The sequence below is a fragment of the Eleginops maclovinus genome, chromosome 17 (genome assembly GCF_036324505.1).
Source record: "Eleginops maclovinus isolate JMC-PN-2008 ecotype Puerto Natales chromosome 17, JC_Emac_rtc_rv5, whole genome shotgun sequence".
Classification (NCBI taxonomy): domain Eukaryota; kingdom Metazoa; phylum Chordata; class Actinopteri; order Perciformes; family Eleginopidae; genus Eleginops; species Eleginops maclovinus.
Window position 1 is genome coordinate 524,361 of NC_086365.1, and position 26,485 is coordinate 550,845.

Genomic DNA, 26,485 nt, shown 5'->3' on the forward strand with positions numbered 1-26,485 from the left:
TAAATAGGATTTTAGAATTGATTTTGTTTAAGTAATTTCATTCTTCAATTACTTAAACAAAATCATATTTATGTGTAGGTGTCCCAAAACTTTTGTCTATATAGTGTATGCTGTTATGGAACACAGTGCTAATTATAGGAAATGGTTCCACCTGATGGTGACGCAAGATATGTTAGTATTACATTTTTTAGTATTTAGTTTTTATTTCTCTTGTCTTTTTGTTGTAATTCGAACATCTTGCCAAAGGACTACAGTTGAAAATTAGCCTGCTGGCTAACACTGGCACATTTACAGAAATGTTGATCAATGTGCACTGTCCTTTAAATAAATAAATGAAATGAAATGAAGATTGAAGGTCACAAACATGTCAGGCTTCCTCTCAGGGAACATGAGTATATACAACACATTTCATGACAATCTGTATAAACACATGAGCTTGCACTGTTTTTATTTGTTATTTTTCATGTCTTGTGAATTGCACTGCAGGAACCTGCGATCTAACTGTTTCATACATTACATAATTCCACAGTAGTTTTGAATGTCAGGACCTCTGAAGTAAATGAGCAGATCTTGTAATGTATAAAGGCCTTTAACTTCAAACATCATTCAATCAAGAAACATCTGACTGAAATAATCTAGCTACAATATTAGCGTTGGATGTTTTAAACCTTAAATGATGTCCGTAAACACTGACAAACACCAACACACCCTCTTCTTGAGGTGTGTGAGGCAGTGCTCTCTGTTGTCAGCAAACATTCACTCCTAACAGCGTCCTAGAAAAACTCCTGAATCAGGAGCTGCAGCATCTTTTTATGCCATAACTTTGTGCAAGGTTAGCATGGAGCAAGGGCGTGTTCAGAGAACATCGAGCTGCTCTGTTTCCTTCCTGTCCGTCCTCCAGGGGGAACCGGCCTCAGACACAGTAAACACAATCTCTGATAAAAACTAACTTTCCATCCAGCAGTGTTGTCTCCTTTCACTTTAGCTGCTTGATTCATTTTCCCTCAACCCTTTAACACAATGCTTAGGAGACCTGTTTCATAAAAAGAGGATATCATTCAGAGTTATTATTAGAAAGACAGAAGGAGGGCATGTGACGTTCACTGTTTCTGTTCCTCTCGTTCTCTCTGAACAACTTCCTGCCAGCATCTCGGCACAGGACTAAAGGCTAACCAGAGAAAACACACCAGAACACGTTTCATATGGTGTTATCCTTTCAAGCTCCAACTACTCACTGTCTCCTCTCACAGCAGAGCAGATAGCAGCCTTCCAGGATCCACACACACACACACACACTCCGTTTAATATGTTGACATAAATACTCTTTTCCTTCCTGAGGTCTGTCGCTGATTTTCTGGTCATTGAGACACACACAGAGAAACTATTGATGAGACGTCAAACAGATAAGACATTGGGTCTTTAAGGCCCGGGGCCAGATCAGAGACATACAGGTCTGACCAGATATTTATGTTTCCTCTGCTGAGGAAGTTGTGTGTTCAGTTTGTTTGTGTCATCCCTCTAGATTCAGCCCACTTTATAAAGATACTGAATCCAAATACTGAAGGTCCTTATTCAAAATTAAGAGGAACAGAAGCTTCATTGATTGGTATGATATTAAAGAGTAAAAGTTCAGGCCGTAATTCTAACTCCTGTAACTTTCACAGTCAGATTTGTGAGAACTACAGAAAGTCCTTAATAGTGTTGATTTGAATTTAAATCAACTAACAGTTATGTTCAATAAATTCAATATTTCAAAATTTCAATAAAGCATGAAAATCCATATATTTTCGGAATTCAGGGTTCAGAACTAAGTCACTTATAGTCAGTAACAATTTTTCACTGCCGGATCTTGAATATGAGTTTTGGTCTATCATACACTCGCACATATGTGACTCAACTGTAAAATATAAATAAACACAGCATTGCTACAACACACAAACCCACGGTTTCTCCCTCAGCATAAACCGGTTCTGAGCACCTGGGCAGAAATACATTATAGTCCAAAACACAAAAGTACCAAATGCTGCAAAACAGGAAACAGACACATCAAAGTAAATGTCTTACCTGGTGCAGAGGAGCAGGTGTACATGGAAAGACAAAGACAGAGACAGGATCTGTTAAAGCTAGATAGGACACACTGAACAGTGTGAGACCAGGACATGCTGACACATGACAAGGTGGATATTAATACCATGCTGAGATTCTAAAACCTTGGAAAAAGTCTGACTTTTCAACATGTGGCATTGATGGACTTCTTCAACCCTGCTGGACAACATATCCTCCAAACTGACTGACATCACTGTCCTCTTTCAGAACTGTTGTTAGATCATCTGTTCCTATCGGTACAACCTGGTTTGACATCTGTCACTTGCAGGATGGATCATAGCATTCCCAAGTGACGCTCCAGAACGCTGTGTCACGTACAGTATATTGGCAGGACCATACTATGGGATGTTGTGGCTCTATAGAGAATCCATATACAGTAGGAGTGGAAAAGAATAGATTTTCTAGGTGAAATAAATTCAAATAAAGGAGCTAATTTTCTTCTTAAAGTGTGCTGGATCTGACGCAGTGTTCAGTGTAGCAGAGAGAAGAACAACACGATCCATCAGAAGCACTTCTACTCCTGCTTTTGGAGAGTGTTACCCAGGAAAAGAGGTAAAGTAACATCACTAAAGGGTTTCCTCCTCTTTATTAACAATTATCATTTAAAGCACCTGCCTAATAAGAAAAGGTGTTTTTTTGTTTTTTATTACTTTATTTTCTTTTTTCTTAAACAACACATACAGTGTCAAAGACAAACAGGAACTGGTGTGCAGGTTGTCAATTTTTTTTTACCTCCCCCCCAACAGAATAAGACAACATCTATAGTACAACATCATTTAAAATGATAGACAAACAAATGGTTGAAATCACAGCATAAAATACAGAAACACATACAGATAAATGTTTTCTGTATTCTAATAATGTTTTTTGTTTTTTTTTATAAATAAAAGATGATGAATCAGTCAAGCAAGAGTACACAGCTTCAAACTTTTGATGTATGTTAAAAATGGTTGCCATGTCCTATACAATGTACAAGTGGAGCCCCTTTATTTGTGTAGAAACTTCATAAGTTCTGTCACCCAGTGGACATGAGTGGGAGACGCCTCCTGCTTCCACCTCAGAATTATAAGTCGCCTAGCAATCAGTGACGCAAAAGCAACAGCGTTTGAATAATGCCTGGAAAAGACAATGTCGTCCGGGATGACTCCAAAAAGAGGAGAAGGAGTACATTTCAAAACATATCAAATATAGACGTCCAATAATCATGATGATTTGGACATGTCCAGAAAGTTTGAATGACGGACCCTGTTACTGACTTACATCTGTTGCATAAGGGATCTACCCCTGGATATATCTTTGCTAGCTTTCCCTTTTATAAATGAAGGCGGAGTAAGAAAAGATGTTTTAGAAATATGAAATATAAACAAGAACATATCACATAAAAAGATAAGTTATATGTTGGTTAGGAAGATATCAAATCTACACACTAGTAATACCATGTACATGTTGCAAGGCTACACACACCTGTTTCACTACAGTCACACTCAGAACACACTGATGATGTGCAGGGATGTCAGCAGCACACATTCTAATAATGATCTCTGAAAATCATCAGCCTTTGATCGGCCTCCTGATGCCTCCATGCATATCAGAGACGGCTATGATGGGATGATGGTGATCAGGACACATGATGAATGTAACAGTGACAGAGTGCCAGTCTCAATACTTTACTCAGTGAGAAACATATCATCTTTACAAATCATCCACACCCCTCCTTCCCTCATCACCATGGTAACACACACTCTAAACTTCCAGTTGAGGACGAGGCAGAGCAGTCAAATAGCTTTCAGAGTCAAATGCTCCTTCCTGTAATTATCCCCAAAGATCTGACACATCTAATGTGTGTGTGTGTGTGTGTGTGTGTGTGTGTGTGTGTGTGTGTGTGTGTGTGTGTGTGTGTGTGTGTGTGTGTGTGTGTTATATAGGGTGGGTTAAAGCAGGGAGCGTGACTTCCTTCCCAAACATAAGACCACCACAGATGAAAAACTAAACAAGAGTTTACACAATACAGCAGCACACACACTGATGAACACACACACACACACACACACACACACACACACACACACACACACACACACACACACACACACACACACACACACACACACACACACACACACACACACACACACACACACACACACACACACACAGCGTGTTTGTTGTTATTGAATTATATTGACTCTGTTGTCAATGGATACGCCCTGCAGGTGGTGGCAACAGAGGGGACTGTAGGCCCCAGGGCCAACACACACAAACACACACACACACACACACACACACACACACACACACCGAACACACACACACACACACACACACACACACACACACACACACACACACACACACACACACACGCAGATCAATAGCAGTGTTTCAGGCTGTGTCTTTACTGCATTCACATTTTATTCAGACAGTTTTTTGCTGCTTCATTTGATCATGTTTCTTTATTGACTGATCCTTAAAAATGTTTCTCCAATTATCATTTGGTTTATAAAATGTTGGAAAATACTTTTCTGTGGACAGTATTGATGATTGAGGCAAATGGATCTACGCAATTATAAAAATGTTAAACGTATTTCATACTTATTCCAAATGATAAAAGAACAGTTAACTGTTGTCAATCATGGATAACCCCACCCACCCTCTCCACCTGCCACACCTGCCTGGACAGACAGCGGAGCTCCTTCTCTACAGAATGCTGTCACAAGGACAGGTACAGGAGAACATTCCTGCCCACTGCAATAACCCTTTACAATCATTTCCTCTGGCTGCAGAGACTCTCTGTGAACTGGGACACAACATTCACACTCTACATTTATATTTTATTTAATATTCCATTCATTGCACTATTATGTATATGATATCCTGCTTTATATTTGGTTAATTTCAGTAGTGTTTAATTGTCTGACAGTTTATAGATTATTTATATTCATAGTGAACTGTATATACACTGCCTGGCCAAAAAAAAGGTCACACTAATACTCGTTGGACCGCCTTTAGCTTTGATTACAGAATGCATTCGCTGTGGTATCGCTTCCACAAGCTTCTGCAATGTCACAACATTTATTTCTGTCTTGCATACATTTTTTGCCAAGATCTTGTATTGATGACGGGAGATTCGGACCACTGCGCAGTATTCTCCAGCACATCCCAAAGATTCTCAATCGGGTTCAGGTCTGGACTCTGGTGGTCAATCCATGTGTGAATATCATGTCTCATGCTCCCTGAACCACTCTTTCACAATTTGAGCCCGATGGATCCTGGCATTGTCATCTTGGAACATGCCCGTGCCATCAGGGAAGAAAACATCCATTGATGGAATAACCTGGTCCTTCAGTATATTCAGGTAGTCAGCTGACCTCATTCTTTGGGCACGTTGCTGAACCTAGACCAGAACAACTGCAGCAACCCCAGATCATAGCACTGCCCCCACAGGCTTGTGACCTTTTTTTTGGCCGGGCAGTGTATGTCTTTTCTCTAATGCCAGTTTACTTTTATTTATATTTCTTCTTTTTTCTACACTTTAGCATTGTTTATTTCCCAAAAAATTCTCTGCCTTGTATTGTATTATGCCGCTGCAACACAAACTTTTCCCAGTTTGGGATTATTAAAGTCATTTTTATCTTAAAGGTGCCATAGAATGCATCTATGTGGTATTTTAAATTGTTCTCTGATGTCTACAAAGAAGGTATATAACTTTGGTTGATCCAAAAAATGTCCAGATGCAGTTTTATAGGCCCATTTATAACCCTATGATTTGGTCCTAGAATGAATCAAGCTGAATTGCCTTATTTGGGGACTCATTTAAATAGTTATGACAAGCTCTGCTCTGAGAGCCCACAGAAGTAAGTGAAGTTCGTGAAACTGTGAGGGATGAACCATGGAGGCTATTGGCATCCAATGTTCCATGTCTGAGCCTTTATCGGAGGAGGAAACTGATGAATTTGAAGAACAGCCAGTTGGTCGGAGATTGGAGAGCAACGTTACAGCGTGGTAAGTGTTAGCGTTAGTGTTTCCAGCAGCTGGTGTATGCAAATGTTGGGGCTGGACTAACGTATGTTATGCAACACACAGGGATTGTTGTAATTCGCCCGTTTTACCGCTGAGATATGCATATTCATGATTTGCACGTGAAGGAGGAAACAATGGTGTTTGAGGTTCCCGGTATGTCAGTTCAATGTACCGAACTCTCCTTGTTCAACTTTGCCAAGGTCAATACAGTTTTCCATTCTACGGCACCTTTAAATGATAAGGCTTCAGGAGGAAAATAACAACGCATTGACACTCAAGGAGATGCCTGTTACCAACCTGACTGCAAAGCACTTCTCTATTACACAGTGTTTATTGTTCAAGTGTGAAACTAATAAAGTGTGGCCCCCACAGACCCTCCCTCCAGTGATGGCGAGGATAACGGACAGCTTTGTGTCTACATGCTGACGGACACTCCTCTGGTTTGGTTCTTCATTGATCCAGGGGCGAGTGACTAAACATTAATGCTCTTCTTCTAGCAGTTTCACACAGTCAAAACATATTCCCTGCGGGGGGGCTGCCAGAGGTCAAGTGTCTTGCTTCTGTCTACCTGTCTGCTTGGCTAAGTCTAGCTCTCTCTCCATTTAAGGCTGTTAGTCTGCAGAGACATGTCGGCTCTAATGGACTGCATATAAACACAGGAGAGGGGGGGAGGACTGAGATAGACTGCTGCAGCCACAGAAAAACAGTACACAAAGCAGGCTCAGAAACAGGGGAGAGATGAGCTGAAAAGCCCGTGAATTTAACCTCCAAACTGCACTAAATAACCCCACGAGTCAGTGAAACCTGCCGCTAACAAGCAGCTTTGTTCTGAAAGCTGTGCTACCGTGTTATTTCTACTGAAACTGTATGTCTTCAAAGGCAACAGCTGCCTTTCATTGTTGCACAAATCCGAGGTTATCACTGTTCTTATCAACAAAACTAAAGTCTTCACAGAGCTGACAAAATAAAGCCTTTAGGAAAAGCTGCTCTTTAACTTTGAAGTGTGTGAATCACTCCTGTAAAGTAAACGTCTGGAAGCCATCAGGACTGAGAGCTAAGGTGCTTTCAGCTGCCTCTCCTCTCATTGCTACAGGACTGGGTGTTTACCACTATGCTGTGCAAATTGTGTCAGAAGAATATTGTTTATTGTCAGATCAAATCAATCCAGATACAATTTAGTTAAACAGCTAAAGAATAAATCATTGAAAAGGAAACAGTTTGCTCTAATTTGATCATTGTAAAAAATAGTTGCAGCTTTGTGTTCCTGGAGCTAAGGTATCTGCAGCTCAGGACTCATGCTGGCACCAGGATCAGCCCTCTGAGCACCATCACCACTACATGTTGCCTTTGAGCCGCCCCAGGCTTTGAAACATAAAATGGTTTCCTACGGTATATCCTGATACAGGGTGGGTCATATTAGGTTATATGCTAACTTCACATTTGGAAATCCAACTGCATGCCAGATATGTCCTCAGTCCCCCTGTGAGTCCAGCTGAGGACAGCTGTTGATGCGGGTCATCTACAGCTGTGTGTCGGTCCAAACACTGTCCCCACTGCATTTCAAAACTGCACATGTCCGAACAGCTCAACAAGCTTTCCATCTGCAATCTGTTTGAATCCAAGTGCTTATTAGACAACCCGTGTTTCCTTTCCCCTCGGTATCAGGAGCTCACTCTCTCAGTGTTGCTTTCTGTTGGGTTAAGGGCGAGAAGGAGCTGCATGTCAAACATGAAAACGTGATGACATTTGAAAGAATTACTGTCTAATCGGATGGATTTAAAGTCCTCATTGTGTATTTGTTCAAACTCGAACTCAACAAAAGATTTTAATGTCATCACCAGTTTGGACAGGAGGACCCCTCTCTTCCTGATTTAATGATGACTAATGTGAGCCTTAGAAAACAGAGCAGGAGTGAAACATCCCAGCTGAACAGGTTAGAGCAGCCACATGCCTTGTGGGATTAACTATCATCAGATTGTGGTTTTACCTTCAACCCACAATGTCTAGACTCCAGTGGCGAGGATCCTGACAAGATAACAGCCAACTCCCTAACATGACAATGCCAACCTTTCCTTAATCCAGCTCACACCCAATGAGAGTTCAGGACACCTAAACCACATTTCCTATCTTCCTTAAACTCTCCTGGAAGTCTGTGTTGATGAATTTTTTCGAGAAAGTGATGTAGGGAAGGACGAGCGGCTTTTATATGCATCTCATCACATCTCTCCTGCTTCAGCTAAATGAACATGTTGGTATGTGTGTGTGCAGAGGCCAACAGAACCATCAGACACAGGAAGGACTACAAGCAGAAGAACAGGTTTGCCTGTCTGGCTCTATATTCTGCAGCACACAGTTGGAAAAAGAGGCAGCACTTTGAATGTAAAACAAAAGGTCTACATGACACCAAATTCACAGCATTTTTGAAATATCAGCAGTGCACAAGGGCCCATCCATTCAATCCACAACTGGTCTGCTGTCCTAGTTCCAGTGTCCCTGCTGGCCCGTCACACTTAGGCACACTCATATCAAACAGTCAGTGGACAAATGTCTATCAATGCACTGTTTTCATTCATTGAGTGGTGACGTAGACGAAAATGGACATGGCAGTAAAATCAGAGAGAAGCTAAGCTACAAGTTAGAGAATTTCCAAATCACTTTTGGGTAGCAGAGCAATTTTTTTTTTAAATAATCGGTTCCCAGTGTGAAGCTATTTTAGTTTTTAAAATCAGTAGAGGGGTTAGCCTGATAAAAAATGACCATGTAATATTTCATTGTTTCTCTTGAGTAATGCTGTTTGAGACGGCAGGTGTCTGTAGCGCTGGGGTTGAGACTGTACATTGAAATGTCTCTTTAGTGAGATGAAAACAGGGATATCATGAATGCTGATGGAATGGTCTGAAAGCTAACCTGCAGCCTTTATTGGGTGCAAAGTCATTCACACCACAAAACGACCAACATGCTGATAGTTTGGCCTGACAGAAGGAGAAGTCTGAAATATAAAGCTTGTCGTGTTGGCAGTGCCAGAAAAAATGTCCTGCTCATGAGATCAGAGGGTTTATCTCCTAATTTAGAGGCAGTGAGCATTTTAGATCAGAAGCTCTGATTCAAAGTGATGTTAAACATTTTAAAAGTCATTCTCAGTGGAGTATGAATATGTTCAGTTATTAATCACAACCTGCCCATTCCGTTCTGATATATACTAAGTGTATGGAGTCAATTTGACCCGATAATGGGATTAAAGGTCAGGGGTCACCACAAAAAGCACACTGCTGTGTGGTAGGTGAAAGCATAAAAACAGTCCAGTGTAAAGGTAACAGCAATAACTCTGTAACATTCATCACTGAACAATAACTCACATATCTGTCCCCCCTCCCAGTGTGCACTCTATTTGTTCAACGCAGCTATAAGTCAGTGTGAGAGCGACTGAGTGTCAGAGCCCAAAAGCAGCAAGCATAGTTAAACTGACCATTTCTCAGATGTGACCCGCCTTTAAAAAACAAAATAAAGCAGCAGCACCACAAACAAATCCATCATATTTCCCCCAGCATGTATCACATCTGAGCAGCTGAGCAGAAGCCATTATAGTCACACAACAAAAAGTCTTACCTGGGGAGGTGTGAGGAGTCGGACAGCAGATGGACATAGAGAGAAAAGACAGAAATAGAGTGTGTGAGCCACCGTGTTTAGAGAGGTGAAGCATCCTTTCAGACACTCTGACAGTCATCAGCAGTTCAAATACTCTTTAAAAAATAAATAATCGTCTGAAGAAATATATGCGAAAACGAACAATTAGGAATCGTCTCGGCTAAGAGGGGGCAGCCCTATTACTGACAAAGCATTCTGCAGACCATCAAGCCTTAATTTAAATCTGAAATCACACATTTTGGATTGGAAAACTATCATTTTTCCATTGTGAAACAAGGTGATCTGACCATCACCATTAATCTGATTATAATACATTGGTTCAAAACATACCACTATTTATATATCATCATTCATGCAAATAAGGCAAATTGAAATAAATAGAGGTGCAGTGTGTGTTTCTTTCTGAAAGGAAAGGTAAATGGATGTTAGAAAATATATGGTTTATTAGTGAGGAGGAGCTACTAGGATCCAACCTCAGAAGGACCTTCACTGTTCGGCTCTGAGTCCTAAGGAGAACGCCAGAAGTTAGCAATCAAATATTTATCTGATCTGCAACATTCCCAAATGGCCCATGAAAAGAGTTTTCACTTCAACAAGAGCTATCATTAAGGAAATAGTTTTAGGAAACCCACTCACTGTTTTATTTCTGCTTGGGAGTTGGTAGAATAACTCCTCTGAACCTGTGTCAACAGCTGAACTCTTTCTGGTGATTTGTTTTTGTGTGGAACGGACTAAACCAATGAGATATAAGGTTTCAAACATATTTTCCAGAACTTGGAACTATTACTTGAACCACGCTTTTGATTTGGATTGACACCCTCCCAGCGTTGGTTCAGATAATCTGTTGTTACATACTCACTCCCCATGTCTGCTGAAGAACAGAAGCTGAGTCATGTCTCATTTCTTTATATTTGGTGCTGCTACAGTCATTGTATCCACACTTGAATCAGTGAGCTCTACATGAGTACTGCTCCACAGTGAGTGACACCTCCTGCATCCTGCTGTGGATGTGGATGTGGGGGCCGGGCCTCAGAGAACCGCTGCAGCACAGCCAGCAAGGCTTTGAAACTGTCAACAGCACACATACCACAGGAAAGCACACAGTCTCAGCCTCAGTGTTGGCAGTGTGTGTGTTAATACACAAAACAGAGGATTAGATTAAGGCAGAGTGGTCATGAGCAGAGCACATGCTTCAGGGAGAGAAAACACTCCTCTCTTAACTCCCCCACTCCCCTTTCAAATATCCTGTCATCTCCTCCTCTCTAAGCTCCTTCTCTCCCTCCTCCCTCTTCAAAGTCTGCTCCTCTTCTGTCTGTACTTTCATCCACAACTTTGTAGCGACTCCTCTTCAAACTCATATTTCCTGACCTGCTCTCCAAGTGACTCCACTCTCTTCCCCAGCCGAGAGAGATTTTTTTCAAACCACTTTTATTAACAAATAAATTAAACAAACGTCAAATCAGAACAACTTCAATTCAGGAATTGAATGAAAACAATCTCATCATTCTCCACTGAAACCAAAGCATTGTTAAAGCACCACATATTTTGAAACTCCCCCACATTATCTGTCAGATGAAAATAACTGAAATCAGTTTTGACCCTCGCTGTCACCATGCATTTAAAGATCAGCACAGCATCACAAGCCATCGAGTTCCCAACTTTATTCCTCCTGGCCCAACAAAAACTTCAGGAGCTGACATTTAACCTTTTGTCTCTGGGTGTACCTGTAACCAAGGATAAACACTTTGGGGGAAAAAACCTCACCAAACAAAACAAACATCTGGGTCAGTAGCTGAAAGAGACAAAGGAGTCGATCACATTCTGAGAAACAGTGGAAGATGGTTTCCCTTTGGTCATAGAATGGACAGGTATCAGAAACAGCTGGGTTGATCACTGAAACAAAGGCATTGACAGCAACCGCGCCGTGGAGAATCCTCCACTGTAGATCCCCCAGGCTCTTTGTCAGCGGGGGCTTGTAAAGCGCTCTCCACTCAGGCGTCTGACTCTCAGTCAGGGCCAGGTTGGCTCTCCACCGGGTATCCACTCATCTTGACTTTCCCCAGATCCCACCACTGCTGAAGACTACTTTACTCACTTTTACAATTACGGTAGTTTTGCCAAAAAATGTGAATACTTTTTTTAAATGATTATCAGCCAACAGAAACATTGAAGTGCCAATACGCACTATTGCACTTCACATAATTAATAAAAACTGAAACCTGGACAAGGGAATGGTCAGGAAAAGCAACACGACTAATGGAGCAGCTCCTGCTTGTATTAATGTGGTAATTAAAACAGTACACTTGGTCCAGTCTGGCTAGAGACAACAGATTGTCCCTACAATGCACCCAGGTGTACTGCCGCTGACTCGGGTGAAAATGCCTCCAAATATCACAAAGCTCAAAAGATGCTGTGATCCTCATTAAGGCACTCTTAGATGCAGCATGCAGTTCCCAGGTGGTTCCTGTCCAGCGCAGGGTTTTCATAATGCAACTGGATAGCACCTTTCAATAGATCAGGGGTGTCCAAACTGCGGCCAATTTCCAATCGGCCCTCAGCAGATTTTAAAAGTGTAATGGAATATGGCCCCCACTTAAAACTTGTGCAGGTCTTATATTGTACTACTTAAATATTTATGTTGATATATAGTAGTATTCATGTGTTTATAAACCCACTTTTAAAGTAAAGGTAGTCAATTAAAGTTCCAAACACTTTCTAACGAACCTTAGTTGATAAAAAAAAAAAACTTATTTGCATAACAAGCTTGAAATATACCTTTCATATTTCCCGTTATTATGATCACTCTGAGCCTTCTGTTTAAGGAATGAATTGCAACAGAATAAATGAACCCTACGGAGAGCTGGGATGAAGGCTGTTTAAAAAGTATCAAGCATATTTTTCCTACATTTGATTGATTTTGCTAACTTGTAACTTAACTCATGAGGCAATAAACCTCACCCCACCTATTTGTGTGTTTTTCTCAAAAAAAAGCTTGGACACCCTGCATCAGACGCTCCCTGTATATAATGTGCTCATGATGTCTTTAAATGAAGCCATGTAAAAGACTGTCTACGGCATTAAACTTGACTAAATACAGTTTACACACAAATATAAAATATTTATTTACCTTACTGACATATGAGCAGTATTAAGAGGTATTCTGTACATTGTGTTAATATTTTAAACTGTGGTACAGTTAGTAAAGTGATCGATGGGATTCTCTGAAAAGCCCTGGTTATGACTGCAGTAACCCAGCGTGTATAACATATTTGTGTTCACAAACCTGGATCATAACTTCCTAACCTTCTCCTCTCTAGTGTCTACCCTCTTCCTCCTTGCTCACAGACAGACCCTCCCCTCTTACATAAAGTCATTAGTGGAGGTGCTTCACTGATGCTGTGAACACTGTCTGGATTTCCTCTCCTCAGTCCTCTGTTCGCTGCTTCCTCACAGACTGATTTCTCCTCTGTAAAGTGAAGGGGTCCCTTCTCACAATATTTAGACTCCCACGCATGAGAGGAAGATGTTGTAGCAGCAATGGAACACAAAGGAGCAGGGAGGATGATATAGAACAGATTACAGTAGAGAGGGGGTTCTCTGAGAGATGACAAGCCCCAGATAGAGGAAGAGGAGCGCTGACACTAAGCCGACAGAGAGGAACACTATCACGCTGAACACCGGCACATCTACTACTGCCATTCCTTTGTTCTTCCTTCCCTGATTATAGAGCTTTAAATGCCCAGCATCACTGCAAACAAAGAGTCAGCTCCTCGTCATCCCAGTGGAGTCCTATTTCCATGTATGCACCTAAAACGGACATGAAAATGAAAAGACAACCAAAAGCATTCATCCTCTTCTAGATGAACACTTAAACACAGATTACATTTTAACTTTTCAACACAGGTCGTACAAATGCATCCATTCAACACACAACTGTCAACTGTAGTAACTGAGATGATGCTCATTTATCCCCATGTTCCCCTGCTCCAGAGAAACATCAGCACTGTGCCACAGAGCAGAGCTGTCAGTGAGCGGACATCAGATCTCAGATCTGACTTCAGTCCGTGGGGGAAAGCTCAGCAGAGGAAGTTCAGATCCCAAAAGGGGAGACAATCAGAGGGATTTGGAAATGTATTGTCCAATTGTGGGTTTTTTTTCTGAAAGACCCTGAGACTACCATATAAGATATATTCTGTGTGTCCAGAAAGTAACCATGCCCGTTTTTTGTTTTAATTTGAAATATGTAACCAATGCCTAAATAGTTCATTTATGGTTTTATGATTTTTTATTTCAACATTGTTTACAAACCTAAAGGAAAGGAGAGTGAGATTTCACTAAAGATCTTTTGAAAAACAGCTTCCTGAGACACTGACGGTCAGTATTACTCCTGATGATGGAGCTGTTGTCATGGTAATGTACACAGGGACCGTTGTGTGGATTGGTATGTTTCTGCTCATCCTCAGATGTTTGTTTATGTGTGTGTGCGTCAGCAAATTGAATGCAAACAATAAACCAGTGCTGCTGCAGCCAGACTTCCTGCCAAGCGTGGGCTTACTGAAGATCATCTCCACAGAAACACCGACACAACACCTCATTCTTCCTCTGCTCCGTGTTACTACAGCTTTACTACGCTTATCCCCAACATACATCTTTGTAGGCCTAGTACGAGGGGGGGTATTTATTTCACAGCATCACAACAGGTAAAGGGATACTTCACCCAAACAGGATTCTGCTTCTTCCACTCCAATGGCTTTGTGAGCGAACATACACTATATAGACAAAAGCACAATGCCAAGTGTGGGATGGAGGGGTGCAAAGCACGCCCCCACTGGACATATATTAAACACAAACGGTCTCTGAACTACAAAAGTTGATGTGTATTTTTGATTTCTCTGCTAACAGTTGTATACTTTGATGATATATTTTAAAAGCTGTGCAGCCTAGCTAACAGCTAGCTTAACGGTCACATCTAAATGATGTTCCCTTGCTTTTAAAAGTGTTAGAATATGTCACAAAAGAGGGGAAATTTCAAGCTTTGTCTGTAAAACTATCAATCATTATGTAGTTAATGATTTTAGCTTGATGTGGTTATAATTTGTAAGGTTAGTTTAACTTTTACCTCTTGACCAAAAGTAAATGGACATTTTTTTCCCCTCTTTTTTTTATTTGCTTGATTTAAAAATGTGAGAGGTTGCTTAGGGTAATAGTCGGTCAAGTCCTTCTAAGGCATAGTTCACTAACTGGCAGACCGAGGTCCGGGTCCGGACCCTGACGCCGACCTATACGGACATGGACCTATAATCAATACATTATTGATGGATTTTCATTTTGATGGGGCAGTTCCATTTTAACCAGCGCCAACAGGGGGCGAAAGAGATGAGTGAGCGATACAGGGAGATAAACACAAGAAGAAGAGACAAGTTAGCACAAGACAGAGAGAGAAGAGTGATTGAAGAGATGAGTTAGCGGGAGACAGAGAGAGAAGTTGGAGAGAAGAGTGAGTGAAGAGACGAGTTAGCGGGAGACAGAGAGAGAAGATGGAGAGAAGAGTGAGGGGAGCGATGAGTTAGTGGGAGACAGAGAAGACAGAGAGAAGAGTGAGGGGAGAGACGAGTTAGCGGGAGACAGAGAGAGAAGATGGAGAGAAGAGTGAGTGAAGAGACGAGTTAGCGGGAGAGAGAAGACAGAGAGAAGAGTGAGGGGAGAGACGAGTTAGCGGGAGACAGAGAAAGCAGAGAGAAGAGTGAGGGGAGCGATGAGTAAGTGGGAGACAGAGAAGACAGAGAGAAGAGTGATGGGAGAGACGAGTTACCGGGAGACAGAGAGAGAGAGAGAGAGAGAGAGAGAGAGAGAGAGAGAGAGAGAGAGAGAGAGAGAGAGAGAGAGAGCGAAGGTGGTGAGTGGAGCACCAATGAGCACCTTCACATGTGTATGAGAATGACCTGACACCATTTCAGCCCCAATTTAATATCTGGGCCGGACAGGCTAGAGCGCAGTTCTCTCACTGAACTAAAGACAGTCAGTGAGGGAGTGGAATATAAGAGGGACAGAAAGACAAACCTTAAAACTGTTCAATTTTTATGATGTGTTCGGACTGATATGTTCTATAATTGGCTGAAACTGTTAAGATGTGAAACGGTAACAAAGAGAAAGGGAAACTCAAGCTGTTGGTGCTGTACTTTATTTAACCTTTCTAAAAGTAAGCTCTTTTAAGATGCACACATTTCAAAAGCAATTTTATTTATTTCCTATATTTTTTTTTTTAATGCAGCCCGAGTGGAACATGAAAAATATCTACAGTATTAAACTGTATATCTGTATAGTTCAAGAGACAATAAATATTGTTGTTTTTGAATTGTGCTAAGGTTGATGAGACAGTCAGTTGTTGATTACATGCAGACGTTGATACAGCTACTAGGTCACAGCTAATGTATATCACACTCATTCATAACGCCAGTTAGACATTTTGATGTTCCGGACCTTTGCTCCTTTGACATTTTCTCTAACTGGACCTCGTTGAACATTAGTTGAATACCCCTGCTGTAAGGTAAAGAAAAACAACTTCAAATGTAACGCACTGATGGAGTTTTTATTTTTTAATTTAAAAGCTTTTTTGGCATGATCAGCGCACAGACAGAGTTCTACAATTTAATTTCTAATATATCACTTTTGCTTGCATAAGGGATGGAATGCAAGACTTTACTTAAAGTTTTAATAGGTTTACTCAGGAAAAGAATACATCTTCCACCACTGGGTTTGTCCACAGGCTTTTGGGACATGGAATGATTTTAACATCAATCTTAGATTTTTGTTAAGTGAATTCAAAAAAACTTTGAATTTATAAATGGTTTCCCTCTTATTGAAAGGTGTGTTTGTTTTTATCAAAACACAAAGTAAATGTTAACTTAGAATTGATATTGATTGATAGGATTGATTGATGGAATAGGATAACTCATACATGTTACAATAGTGCATATAAACATTTAGATTTTTTATGACAATATACAGGAATCATTATTTTTGGCATGAAGTGCATTGTGTGATCAATTCTCCAACTTTAAATTTCAGATTTCCAAGTTGTCGGGGAGTGGCCCAATTTATCGATGAAAGCCAGCGTCTCAAACAGTACAGTAAGTATTCTTATCCTGCACCTCACACCCTGCATTATGTTAATGGGTGGAACAATAGTTATAATATACAACCAGTGTTGATTATTTACACATATCTCTCTCTCTTTCTCTAGGTTTTGAATGTGAAGATGCAAACAGTGTAATGACACTCAATCTACAAGGTACAAATTACTGAAGCACTATAAGTTTTGTCAGAGATACCCATATCCATGCACATGAATGCCCATGCTCTTTCAAAACATGGAATGCTCTTAAAACACATTTCAGTAGATGCAGAGCTGCCAACATTGTGTTTTCGAAAATAGTAGCAAGCCGAGCGGAGCGAGGCAAATTTTTTTTCAAAGCCGGGGGTCCGAGGTCCGCCGAAGCCCCCTGAATGCCCCCTTATTTCATTTTTACTTTACTTATTTCTATTTATCTTTTGTATTCAACTGTTATTATTTTATTGTAAATTGTATGTATATATAGTTCCCTATTCCTTTTCCTATCACCCTGCTGCTATAACATGTGCAATTCCCTTACAGGATTAATAAAAGTTATCTTATCTTATCAGAAGCCAGAGACTTTACATGCTCTGAGATGCAATCTAGGTCATATTAGGACATGTTTTTCGTGTATAATTTCTCCTTTTCCCTGTACTGTTGCACAGAATTAAACACCAACATACCCAAAAAAATATTTTTATCAACCGAACAGAATTCATCATGAAACAATACTGAACAATAACACATGAAAAACCTTTACACAGCCTTTTTTTAGAACAGAGTTCAACTCAAGGGAACCTTTGGCTGTGACATGACCATCTCATCAACCTCTCACTTTAGATGGTCATAGGTTGCTGACTTGGCCTTGGCAAGAGTTGTCTTGGAGTACGCCTGCTTGTAGCAGACAGACCCCTTTGCCACCATGAATTGTTTGTGGGTAATGAGGTTACTCAGGGTCTCCATTCCCATACTAGGTCTGAACTCCGTTCTGTTTTTTGTGACAAGACTGAAGATGCGTTCGCAGTCTGCATTGGAATGGAAGATGCAGAGGATAGCCAGCATTACCTTGCAGAGTAAAGGGTACTTGAGATGGCCATTTCCATCCTTCAGCTGACTCATCAGGTGCCACTGTGTGTCTGGTCTGTCACAGCTGGTGATGCTTTCTGGCAGAGCATCGGTTTGGTAGGTCATGAATTGACCCTCAAGCTTGTCCATCTCCTCAGCACTCATCTTCAAGCAGGGGAATCTGCCTGTGAAGTACCTCACAGAATTGAAGTCTGCGCTGTCCCGTGCAGACATGTCAGCCACAGAAGCATTCCTTATCACTGGGTCATCATAGGGAAACTTCTTCACCATGTACTCAACAGCCTTCATGTAGAATGCCCGCACAGCGCTGAAGACCTGGGCAAGCTGCAGCTCCTCAAGCTCAGGGTGATCTCTTATGAAGTCTCTGGTGTTTTGCCCAATGAACAAGGTCTCATTGCTCTTCTGGTTGCTTGGTTCCCTGAATGGTACCTGGTGAACCTTAGCAGCTGCATTGATCACCTGAGGCTTCACAAATCGGTTCAAGAGATTCTTCAGCTGTGTGGTCAAAGTCCTGTGTAGTATTTGTATGCAGGGTTTGTCTAGCTGCAGCAGAGTGTTGGCCTCATCAAATATCGGCAGGACCGCACTTAGAAAGTAGCAGTAAAGATGGAATGTTGGGTCCTGCAGATGTTGACATGCCCTCTGCACTCTCTGTTGTGCCCCTGTCTTGGGCTGAGTGGCTCCAGTGCTAGATGTATTGGGCTGAGTGGGTGCAGTGCTAGATGTCTTGGGCTGAGTGGGTGCAGTGCTAGATGTTTTGGGCTGAGTGGGTGTAGTGGTAGATGTCTTGGGCTGAGTGTGTGCAGCGCTAGATGTCTTGGGCTGAGTGGGTGCAGTGCTAGATGTCTTGGGCTGAGTGGGTGCAGTGCTAGATGTCTTGGGCCGAGTGGGTGCAGCGCTAGATGTGTTGGGCTTTGCCGTTGCAGTCTTGGGCTGTGTGGTTGCAGCTGCTGGTGTTTTCTTTCCCTGACAGAATTTGGCTAGGTTTTGTTGGCGAAAGAGATAGCCTGCCAAATCAAACTGAGAATTGTCCTTGCTGCCGCTACTGTGGGTTGATGTGTCCTTGCTAACACTGTGGGTGGACTTGTCCTTGCTGCTGCTCTGCGTGGTCTTGTCCTTGCTGCTGCTCTGCGTGGTCTTGTCCTTGCTGCTGCTCTGCGTGGTCTTGTCCTTGCTGCTGTGCCCAGACTGTTCTGACTCCTGGCGATGCATTTATCTAAAGAGAGCCACCTCGTACTTACATGTTTAACAATCTTTCTCATTTCCACTCCACACAGATCCTGAAATTTCTTCAGTCCCTGTTTCCTCTTGCTGGATTTGTCTAGGTAGAAGTATATGTCCACCAGCAGCTCTTCAATGGACACTGGAAGCTGAGCAGCAGCTTTTTCTGCAGCTAGATGAATTAGATGGCACGGGCATCCCAGCACATATACTGCACTGTTTTTTTTGTTGATGTAGCCTGCCGTGCCAGCTTTGAGTCCCTGCATCACCATGGCATTATCTGCCCCAAAACTCATGCAGTTGTCCCAGGATATGCTACGTTTCTCAAGTTCATTGTCAATGAGTTTGAATATGTTCTGCCCAGTAGATGCCTCATGACACTCTGGCAAAGATAGGAGTACTGTCAGAACACGCCCAAGTCCTCGATCAAAGTACTTCACAACAAGAGGATACAGCTTACAGTCTCCATAGTCAGTGCTCCCATCCGTGGCTAGGGAGTATGGAGCTGTCCTCATTGCCTCCGTGATCACAGACGCATCCTCCTTGGCAAGAGCTCCAACAATGGCGCTGCTCTTTGTGCGACCAGACCCATACTTTCCTGCAATTGCAATCACAAAAATATTGCATTGTATTATCATGATTATACTCTAGATTACACAGAATTGCAGAATTACAATCATGATATTAATCCTCTGTAGAGTAAGTTGGCCTAGGCTATTTTTTTTTCACCTTTACATAAAATGAAAAATGTTTATTAGAATGATACAGTATCAGTAGGCTATAAATTAGCAATGATTAATTTGCAAGATTTAAATCAGATTATCAACCAGGGCAGTACTGTAACTGTTTTATATAGTCTGTACAGATTGTAGAGTGTATTGTGACAGTATACAGATATAAATCTATGCCTATGAATGCTTGAGATGAATTGAGGCTATTTGTCATTTGAGCCTTACCAGCGATTTTCGAGTCCGGAAACATCTTTTTCACCAGTGGCCCGATGTGGTCGGCCACCGCGATCGGGATGTTGTGTTCCACCAGAAAGTCCACAGCGAGCACTTCGGCATTTATGACACTGGTGTCACTGTCAACCGTAAAGAAGCCCGCGATGGGCCTTGTAGCTTCCACTGCCGCCTTGTATGACGTGTGTTTAGCAGTCCTGATGTGCTTTTCAACGTCGTGTCGGCCCCCATGCCTCACGCTAAAATCTGTCTTACACAACATACAGTAAGCGTGGAAGTCGTCCAGCCTCGACCGGGTGATGGTCGGCCATTCTGCGTTATATTCTAGCTTGAAGCGCTGTTCAGAAATTCGCCGCTTTTTCAGCGGAGGACAAGTACGTTCACCATCCATTTTTGATAGACTTCAACTGACAGCTCGCTCCGCGATTTCGCGGGCATAGTGTATTCACGAATTATCATTGGTCCATTAGAAATTAAGATAATAAAAACACAACACATATGTTAAATTATATAATGAAAAAAACCCAGATATTAATATGTTCTACTTATCTGTGCTATAAATGTAATTTTTGTATGATTCCAATGATCTTAAATAATTTTATAACCAAAATAGCTGAATTTGCTCGTGACCTGAGCAGAGGAGACAAGCGGGGTAAGGCAAAGAGCGGCGCCTCACGTCAGATTGAGCAATCCCTCACAAAGCGGAGCTAGTGAGAAATTAGCACCTCCTGTATAATGCCTCCCTGCTCTGTAACAAAGATGCAAGTGAGGAAATATTCCCTCCTGTATAATGCCTCCCTGCTGTGTTACAAAGATGCTTGATGGATTTTACCCCGATATATATATGTAACAGTATGTAACCATAATGATTTACCCCGATGAATCTGCCACAAAATACAACAATGCAAATGCAGACGAATGGAAAGCCACCAGTACGTTTAATTATTAGCCAAGATTACATTGATATCCGAGTGTTTCCGAGGGGATTGTTTAATGTCTGTCATCCATTTAACATCATACAACGTCGTTGTGATCACTTTGAACCCAACGATCTTTTTTTTAATGTATTGGTGAGCTGAGTTTGAGAAATTAAACTGTGCAGCTAAAGTTGTGTTTTTTGGTTGCTATAGTTATCTAGTTGCTATGCTAGCTAGCTCAAGAGACTTAAATAACCTAAACGATTTAAATGGAAGCGTTCAATTCGCATGTAATGATAGCTAGTTATCGAGCTGATGTTATAGTTTCCCCGATTTAACTCATTGTATTTCAATGGGTAAAGGTAAAAATCCTCAGGGTGCCTGTGCATCTTCGCATGAAATAATATATTAGCCTACCAGTTATTAACACGAGTTCTCTAGCTACCAACTGCCAACTCGTTGTACCTATCATAGGTGTGTGTGAAGAATGCTGAGATAAAATATGAAAAACAACCAGTAGTCAATGTGCAAGCTGCCAATTGAATTATGTTTTAATAAACTCTATTGACTTCACATATTTTTCACATATCTGACTCTGAAAGCCAGCTACGAGCTCACCGCACGGCACTGGTCTACATGAATAGAATTCTTCATCAACAGCGGGAGCCAAAACAGCATAGCATCCTGGTAACAGTAGTGAGGGTATTACAAAAAAGAAGTACAGCCGATCCTATTGGCTCTTTGTCAACGCAAGGGACGGATCATAAAACGGCTTGAAAAATAGACTGGATGACTTTGTCCGTCGTCTATTATAAACTAATGTTCCAGATGCCAATCCACCATTGAGTGACAGTAAATCACGTTGTTATCTTCTTTCTTTCTTTATTAAACTTTCTTTACATGCATTTGCTTGTGTGTGTGTGTGTGTGTGTGGTTTCTGAAATAAGGATACAATAATAAGTATTACTAACATTGCATGGCTAACAGATCAACTCAACTTGCAATCTTCTGCAATACAAACTTGGCCACTAGATGGCACTCCAACATAAGGCAATGGCTGTAGCCACAGTAGCTTCTATGAGAAAATGTAGCAGGCACATGTTCATGGAACTATTCATTATTACAGCTAGATTTCTTAACTTAATATCACACATAACCAACAGGGTAAATATTAAGATTCTTCATGTCAAATTCCAACTCAGGGATATTTAAATAGTGCCCATTTGGCAGAATGAGGTTAGCATGACTTGCAGAAATGAGCGCATGGTTAGTTAGCTCTTGCAGCTGCAAACTCTCAACTTCTCCTACATACATCATACATTCTTATAACACAGTCAATACAAAACACATATCAACTTAACAGTACTTACATCTTAATGGACGCACACTAACACAGGTAAACTGGAAATACAGCAGCAGGAACTCACAGCCCTCGTCACCAACTACGGAGACGTTAGATATTGGGCCAAACCATTACATGGACTAATCCAAACTAAAGGGGGGGAAACGGAACAGTCCAAGTGAGAGGGCCTTTTTCACACGGCTTATATGTGAGCTTTAGGGCTGGTTGGATGTCAACACAGGCACGAGGCTGCCAGCTACACGATTCATTTTTCGATTTGTTGGGTAATGCGTAGGATATTCAAGTCAAGCGTAGCGGCGTAATTAGGGCCTGGAAATCGTATCTGCTACGCCAAAATCGTGTATGTTGGCAGCTCTGTAGATGTTATGTTGAATCTTTACCTGTATTAAGTGCAGAGCTTGTAACATTCACATACTATTTGTGTTCAGGAAGTGTCTACTTGTCTAGTAGAGAGTACTTTTCACATATCAACACCCACTTGAATCGCTATGAAACTGTTTCTTGTATGTTTGACAACTGTTCTTTTCAAACTAGTATTTACACTACTTTTAACTCTCAGGGCAGGATGGCACTTAAACAGTAAAAGACTTTAAAGTTGGCGTAGTGAAAAGCAGCGCTGTACATGAGGATACCTCGTCTGAGGAAATTTCCACTGATCATGCAGAACTTGGCTCTGGTATAGTTGCTCACAATTTATTTGAACAAGACATAGAAAATGAGAATCTGAGAGACACTATTGTAAAGAAATTGGCTTCTCTTCTTTTAAAATGAGAGATTAACCCACATGTACCAAGCTCAGAAATTGACGAGTTCTTAGAAGAATTGCAGAAACATTTGAACCTGCATCACAATATGTAACAGGTAAATGCAGAATTCACCCACATAACCACCGTCTGCCTACCTTCATGTCTCAACTGGATCGCTATTCGTCCCAGTTGATGAAGGTTTTCAAAAAGCAGGATGCAATTTGGACCTGATCATGACAGCCATGGACAAGGTATGAAAATGTATGAAGTGGTGTAGTTTGGGCACTGTAACACCATATTCTCTTTATCTTTCTGTTTTTCTCCCTCTCATAAATATCTTTATACATTACTTCCCTAGTCTCTCACTTTTAAACCTCTCTGATCCCCTTTCTTTAACTTGCCAAAAATCAGCACACAAGCATAATCAGTATTCCTGTGTGAAGATTTTTTAAATGTGTTTGTCCCTCAGGATCCCGCTGTTCAAACACGACTGTCCTTAAAGCGCTCTGCGTATACCTGAATGAAAGTTCCGAGAGCTTCATAAAGGAATATTTGGTAAGTTGAAACATAGCCAAACAAATCATTATTAACCTTTTTTTGGTAAATCATAACACAATCAATCATTATTGACAATAATCCATGATCCTTTCATTTTCCATGTATAAATCAACTGCGTGAAAGACCTAATTTGAAATCCTTTGCTTACTTACTGCATGTAAAAACTTGCGCTTATATTGGCTAGGGCTCCAACACATTTAACATGATTGGCTAAGGGGTGGGACATACCTAAGCTGTTGAACAATTACAACAGAGCCAGCAAGCTAACCAATCAGAGCAGACTGGGCTGTGGTTTCAGACAGAGGGTGAAAAGCACTGCCTGCAGCACAGGCAGTATGAGATAAATAAAGAGACACTACATACTGACATACACCTGAACATCAGCAGGAGAGGACTCTTTAAAGTAGAGACCTACATACTGATATACACCTGAACATCAGCGGGAGAGGACTCTTTAAAGTAGAGACACTAAATACTGACATACACCTGAACATCATCAGGAGAGGACTCTTTAAAGTAGAGACTCTACATACTGATATACACCTGAACATCAGCAGGAGAGGACTCTTTAAAGTAGAGACTCTACATACTGACATACACCTGAACATCAGCAGGAGAGGACTCTTTAAAGTAGAGACACTACATACTGACATACACCTGAACATCAGCAGGAGAGGCTTTTTAAAGTAGAGACACTACATACTGATATACACCTGAACATCAGCAGGAGAGGACTCTTTAAAGTAGAGCCTCTACATACTGATATACACCTGAACATCAGCAGGAGAGGACTCTTTAAAGTAGAGACACTACATACTGATATACACCTGAACATCAGCAGGAGAGGACTCTTTAAAGTAGAGACACTACATACTGACATACACCTGAACATCAGCAGGAGAGGACTCTTTAAAGTAGAGACTCTACATACTGATATTCACCTGATCATCATCAGGAGAGGACTCTTTAAAGTAGAGACACTACATACTGATATACACCTGAACATCAGCAGGAGAGGCTCTTTAAAGTAGAGACGCTACATACTGATATACACCTGAACATCAGCAGGAGAGGACTCTTTAAAGTAGAGACACTACATACTGACATACACCTGAACATCAGCAGGAGAGGACTCTTTAAAGTAGAGACTCTACATACTGATATACACCTGAACATCAGCAGGAGAGGACTCTTTAAAGTAGAGACTCTACATACCTGAACATCAGCAGGAGAGGACTCTTTAAAGTAGAGACACTACATACTGATATACACCTGAACATCAGCAGGAGAGGACTCTTTAAAGTAGAGACACTACATACTGATATACACCTGGTTCTGAAAAACCGATTACAAGTAATCCCAAGGACAAAATACTGTGACAGAGATAACGTTCAGTTATCAATTGCCAAGCTGGTACAGACACTCACACACACACACTCACACACACACACACACACACACACACACACACACACACACACACACACACACACACACACACACACACACACACACACACACACACACACTTTGCATTCTTTTATTTATCTTATTTGCACTATGCATGTTGAGTTGTTGGAGGAGCATGGGATATAAGATTTTCATTGCCAACATATACGTTGTATCTGCTGTGCATATGACAAATAAAACCTTTGAACAAACACACACACACACACACACACACACACACACACACACACACACACACACACACACACACACACACACACACACACACACACAAAAACACACATACACAAACACACCAAATGTTTTTTTGCTTTTTTTTTTTTCAAGTTCAAGGCATATGCTCATTGTATAACAGAGGCAAAGATCCACTGTAACATATTATGTGCTTGAGCAATATATGTGATGTGTTTCATCTGTAAATGTTTGAACAGACATAAAAACACCATACTATGTCTTTCGGATTGAAGAAGAATTTAAAAAATGTTCATATATGTTATTGTTGTGGCTTTTCAGCGCACATCTTATCTTCTTGAGTCACAGTTTCTCAGAACTGTCAAATTCAGCAGCTGTTGTTGTTGTTTTTTGCACCTACCTCCAAAGAGCTGTTGGAGTTGAGTGTTTTTGTTGTTCAGTTGTCGTGGCATTGAGATGGTTTTTTGTAAAACAAAAATGCAATGTCATAAGCAGTGTTGTGTGTAACATGTTACAAAGTAACCAAAAAGTCCATGTTGTAAGGCTTACAACATGGACTTTTTGGTTGAAGTCAGTCTATTCCCTGTCTCCATTCAGATTGCCCCTGCACCTTTAGGACATATGGTGCATTACGGACACATTTGTCCAGGTATCACCCACAGACCACTGAGCCTGGCCAGCTCCTCTCTTTCACATGTCTAGTGTGTAGCTCATGCTGTTTCCACAATGAAACACAATTTTGTTTTTCTTGGTTGCCACCTAAAGAAGTTTGAGACTGAGTCTTGTGTCTTTAGAGACTGTGATAACAAGACAAATATATACACTACATTCCACAGTCACAAAAGTAGGAAACACAATTCTCATTCACTGGACGATTTTAAGGACTCTGTTTTTCATGCATTCCAAAGCCAAGCATGTGAAGAAAGTGACTTTGTGGAAAGTGAAGACTGTGGTGACTCTTCGTAAGGAGGATGAGGAATTGAACAAAACTATAATCAAGAGATTAGGTTTGCTCCTCCTTAAATTGAAATGTGTTTTCAATGTGTAAAATACATGCATTGATGAACTAGTGGAGACACTTAATT

General features: G+C 41.2%; 2 protein-coding genes across 2 annotated transcripts in view; both read right to left on the reverse strand.

Moving 5' to 3' along the window:
• The window catches only part of LOC134879434 (pleckstrin homology domain-containing family A member 5-like), a 166,518-nt gene that overhangs the window by 118,341 nt on the left and 21,692 nt on the right, over positions 1 to 26,485 (reverse strand). The gene's annotated exons all lie outside the window — the stretch shown is intronic.
• On the reverse strand, positions 17,331 to 22,785 carry LOC134879475 (uncharacterized). The gene is made up of 2 exons (XM_063906019.1): positions 20,149 to 22,785; positions 17,331 to 19,790 (listed from the first exon to the last, which is right to left on the reverse strand). The coding sequence occupies exon 2, from the start codon at positions 19,181 to 19,183 to the stop codon at positions 17,717 to 17,719; it is 1,467 nt and encodes a 488-aa protein (XP_063762089.1). The 5' UTR covers positions 19,184 to 19,790; positions 20,149 to 22,785; the 3' UTR covers positions 17,331 to 17,716.

What these genes read in the sequence shown, in the direction of transcription:
- LOC134879475 (XM_063906019.1), bottom strand. Translation starts at nt 19,183, where the DNA reads ATGCATCGCCAGGAGTCAGAACAGTCTGGGCACAGCAGCAAGGACAAG.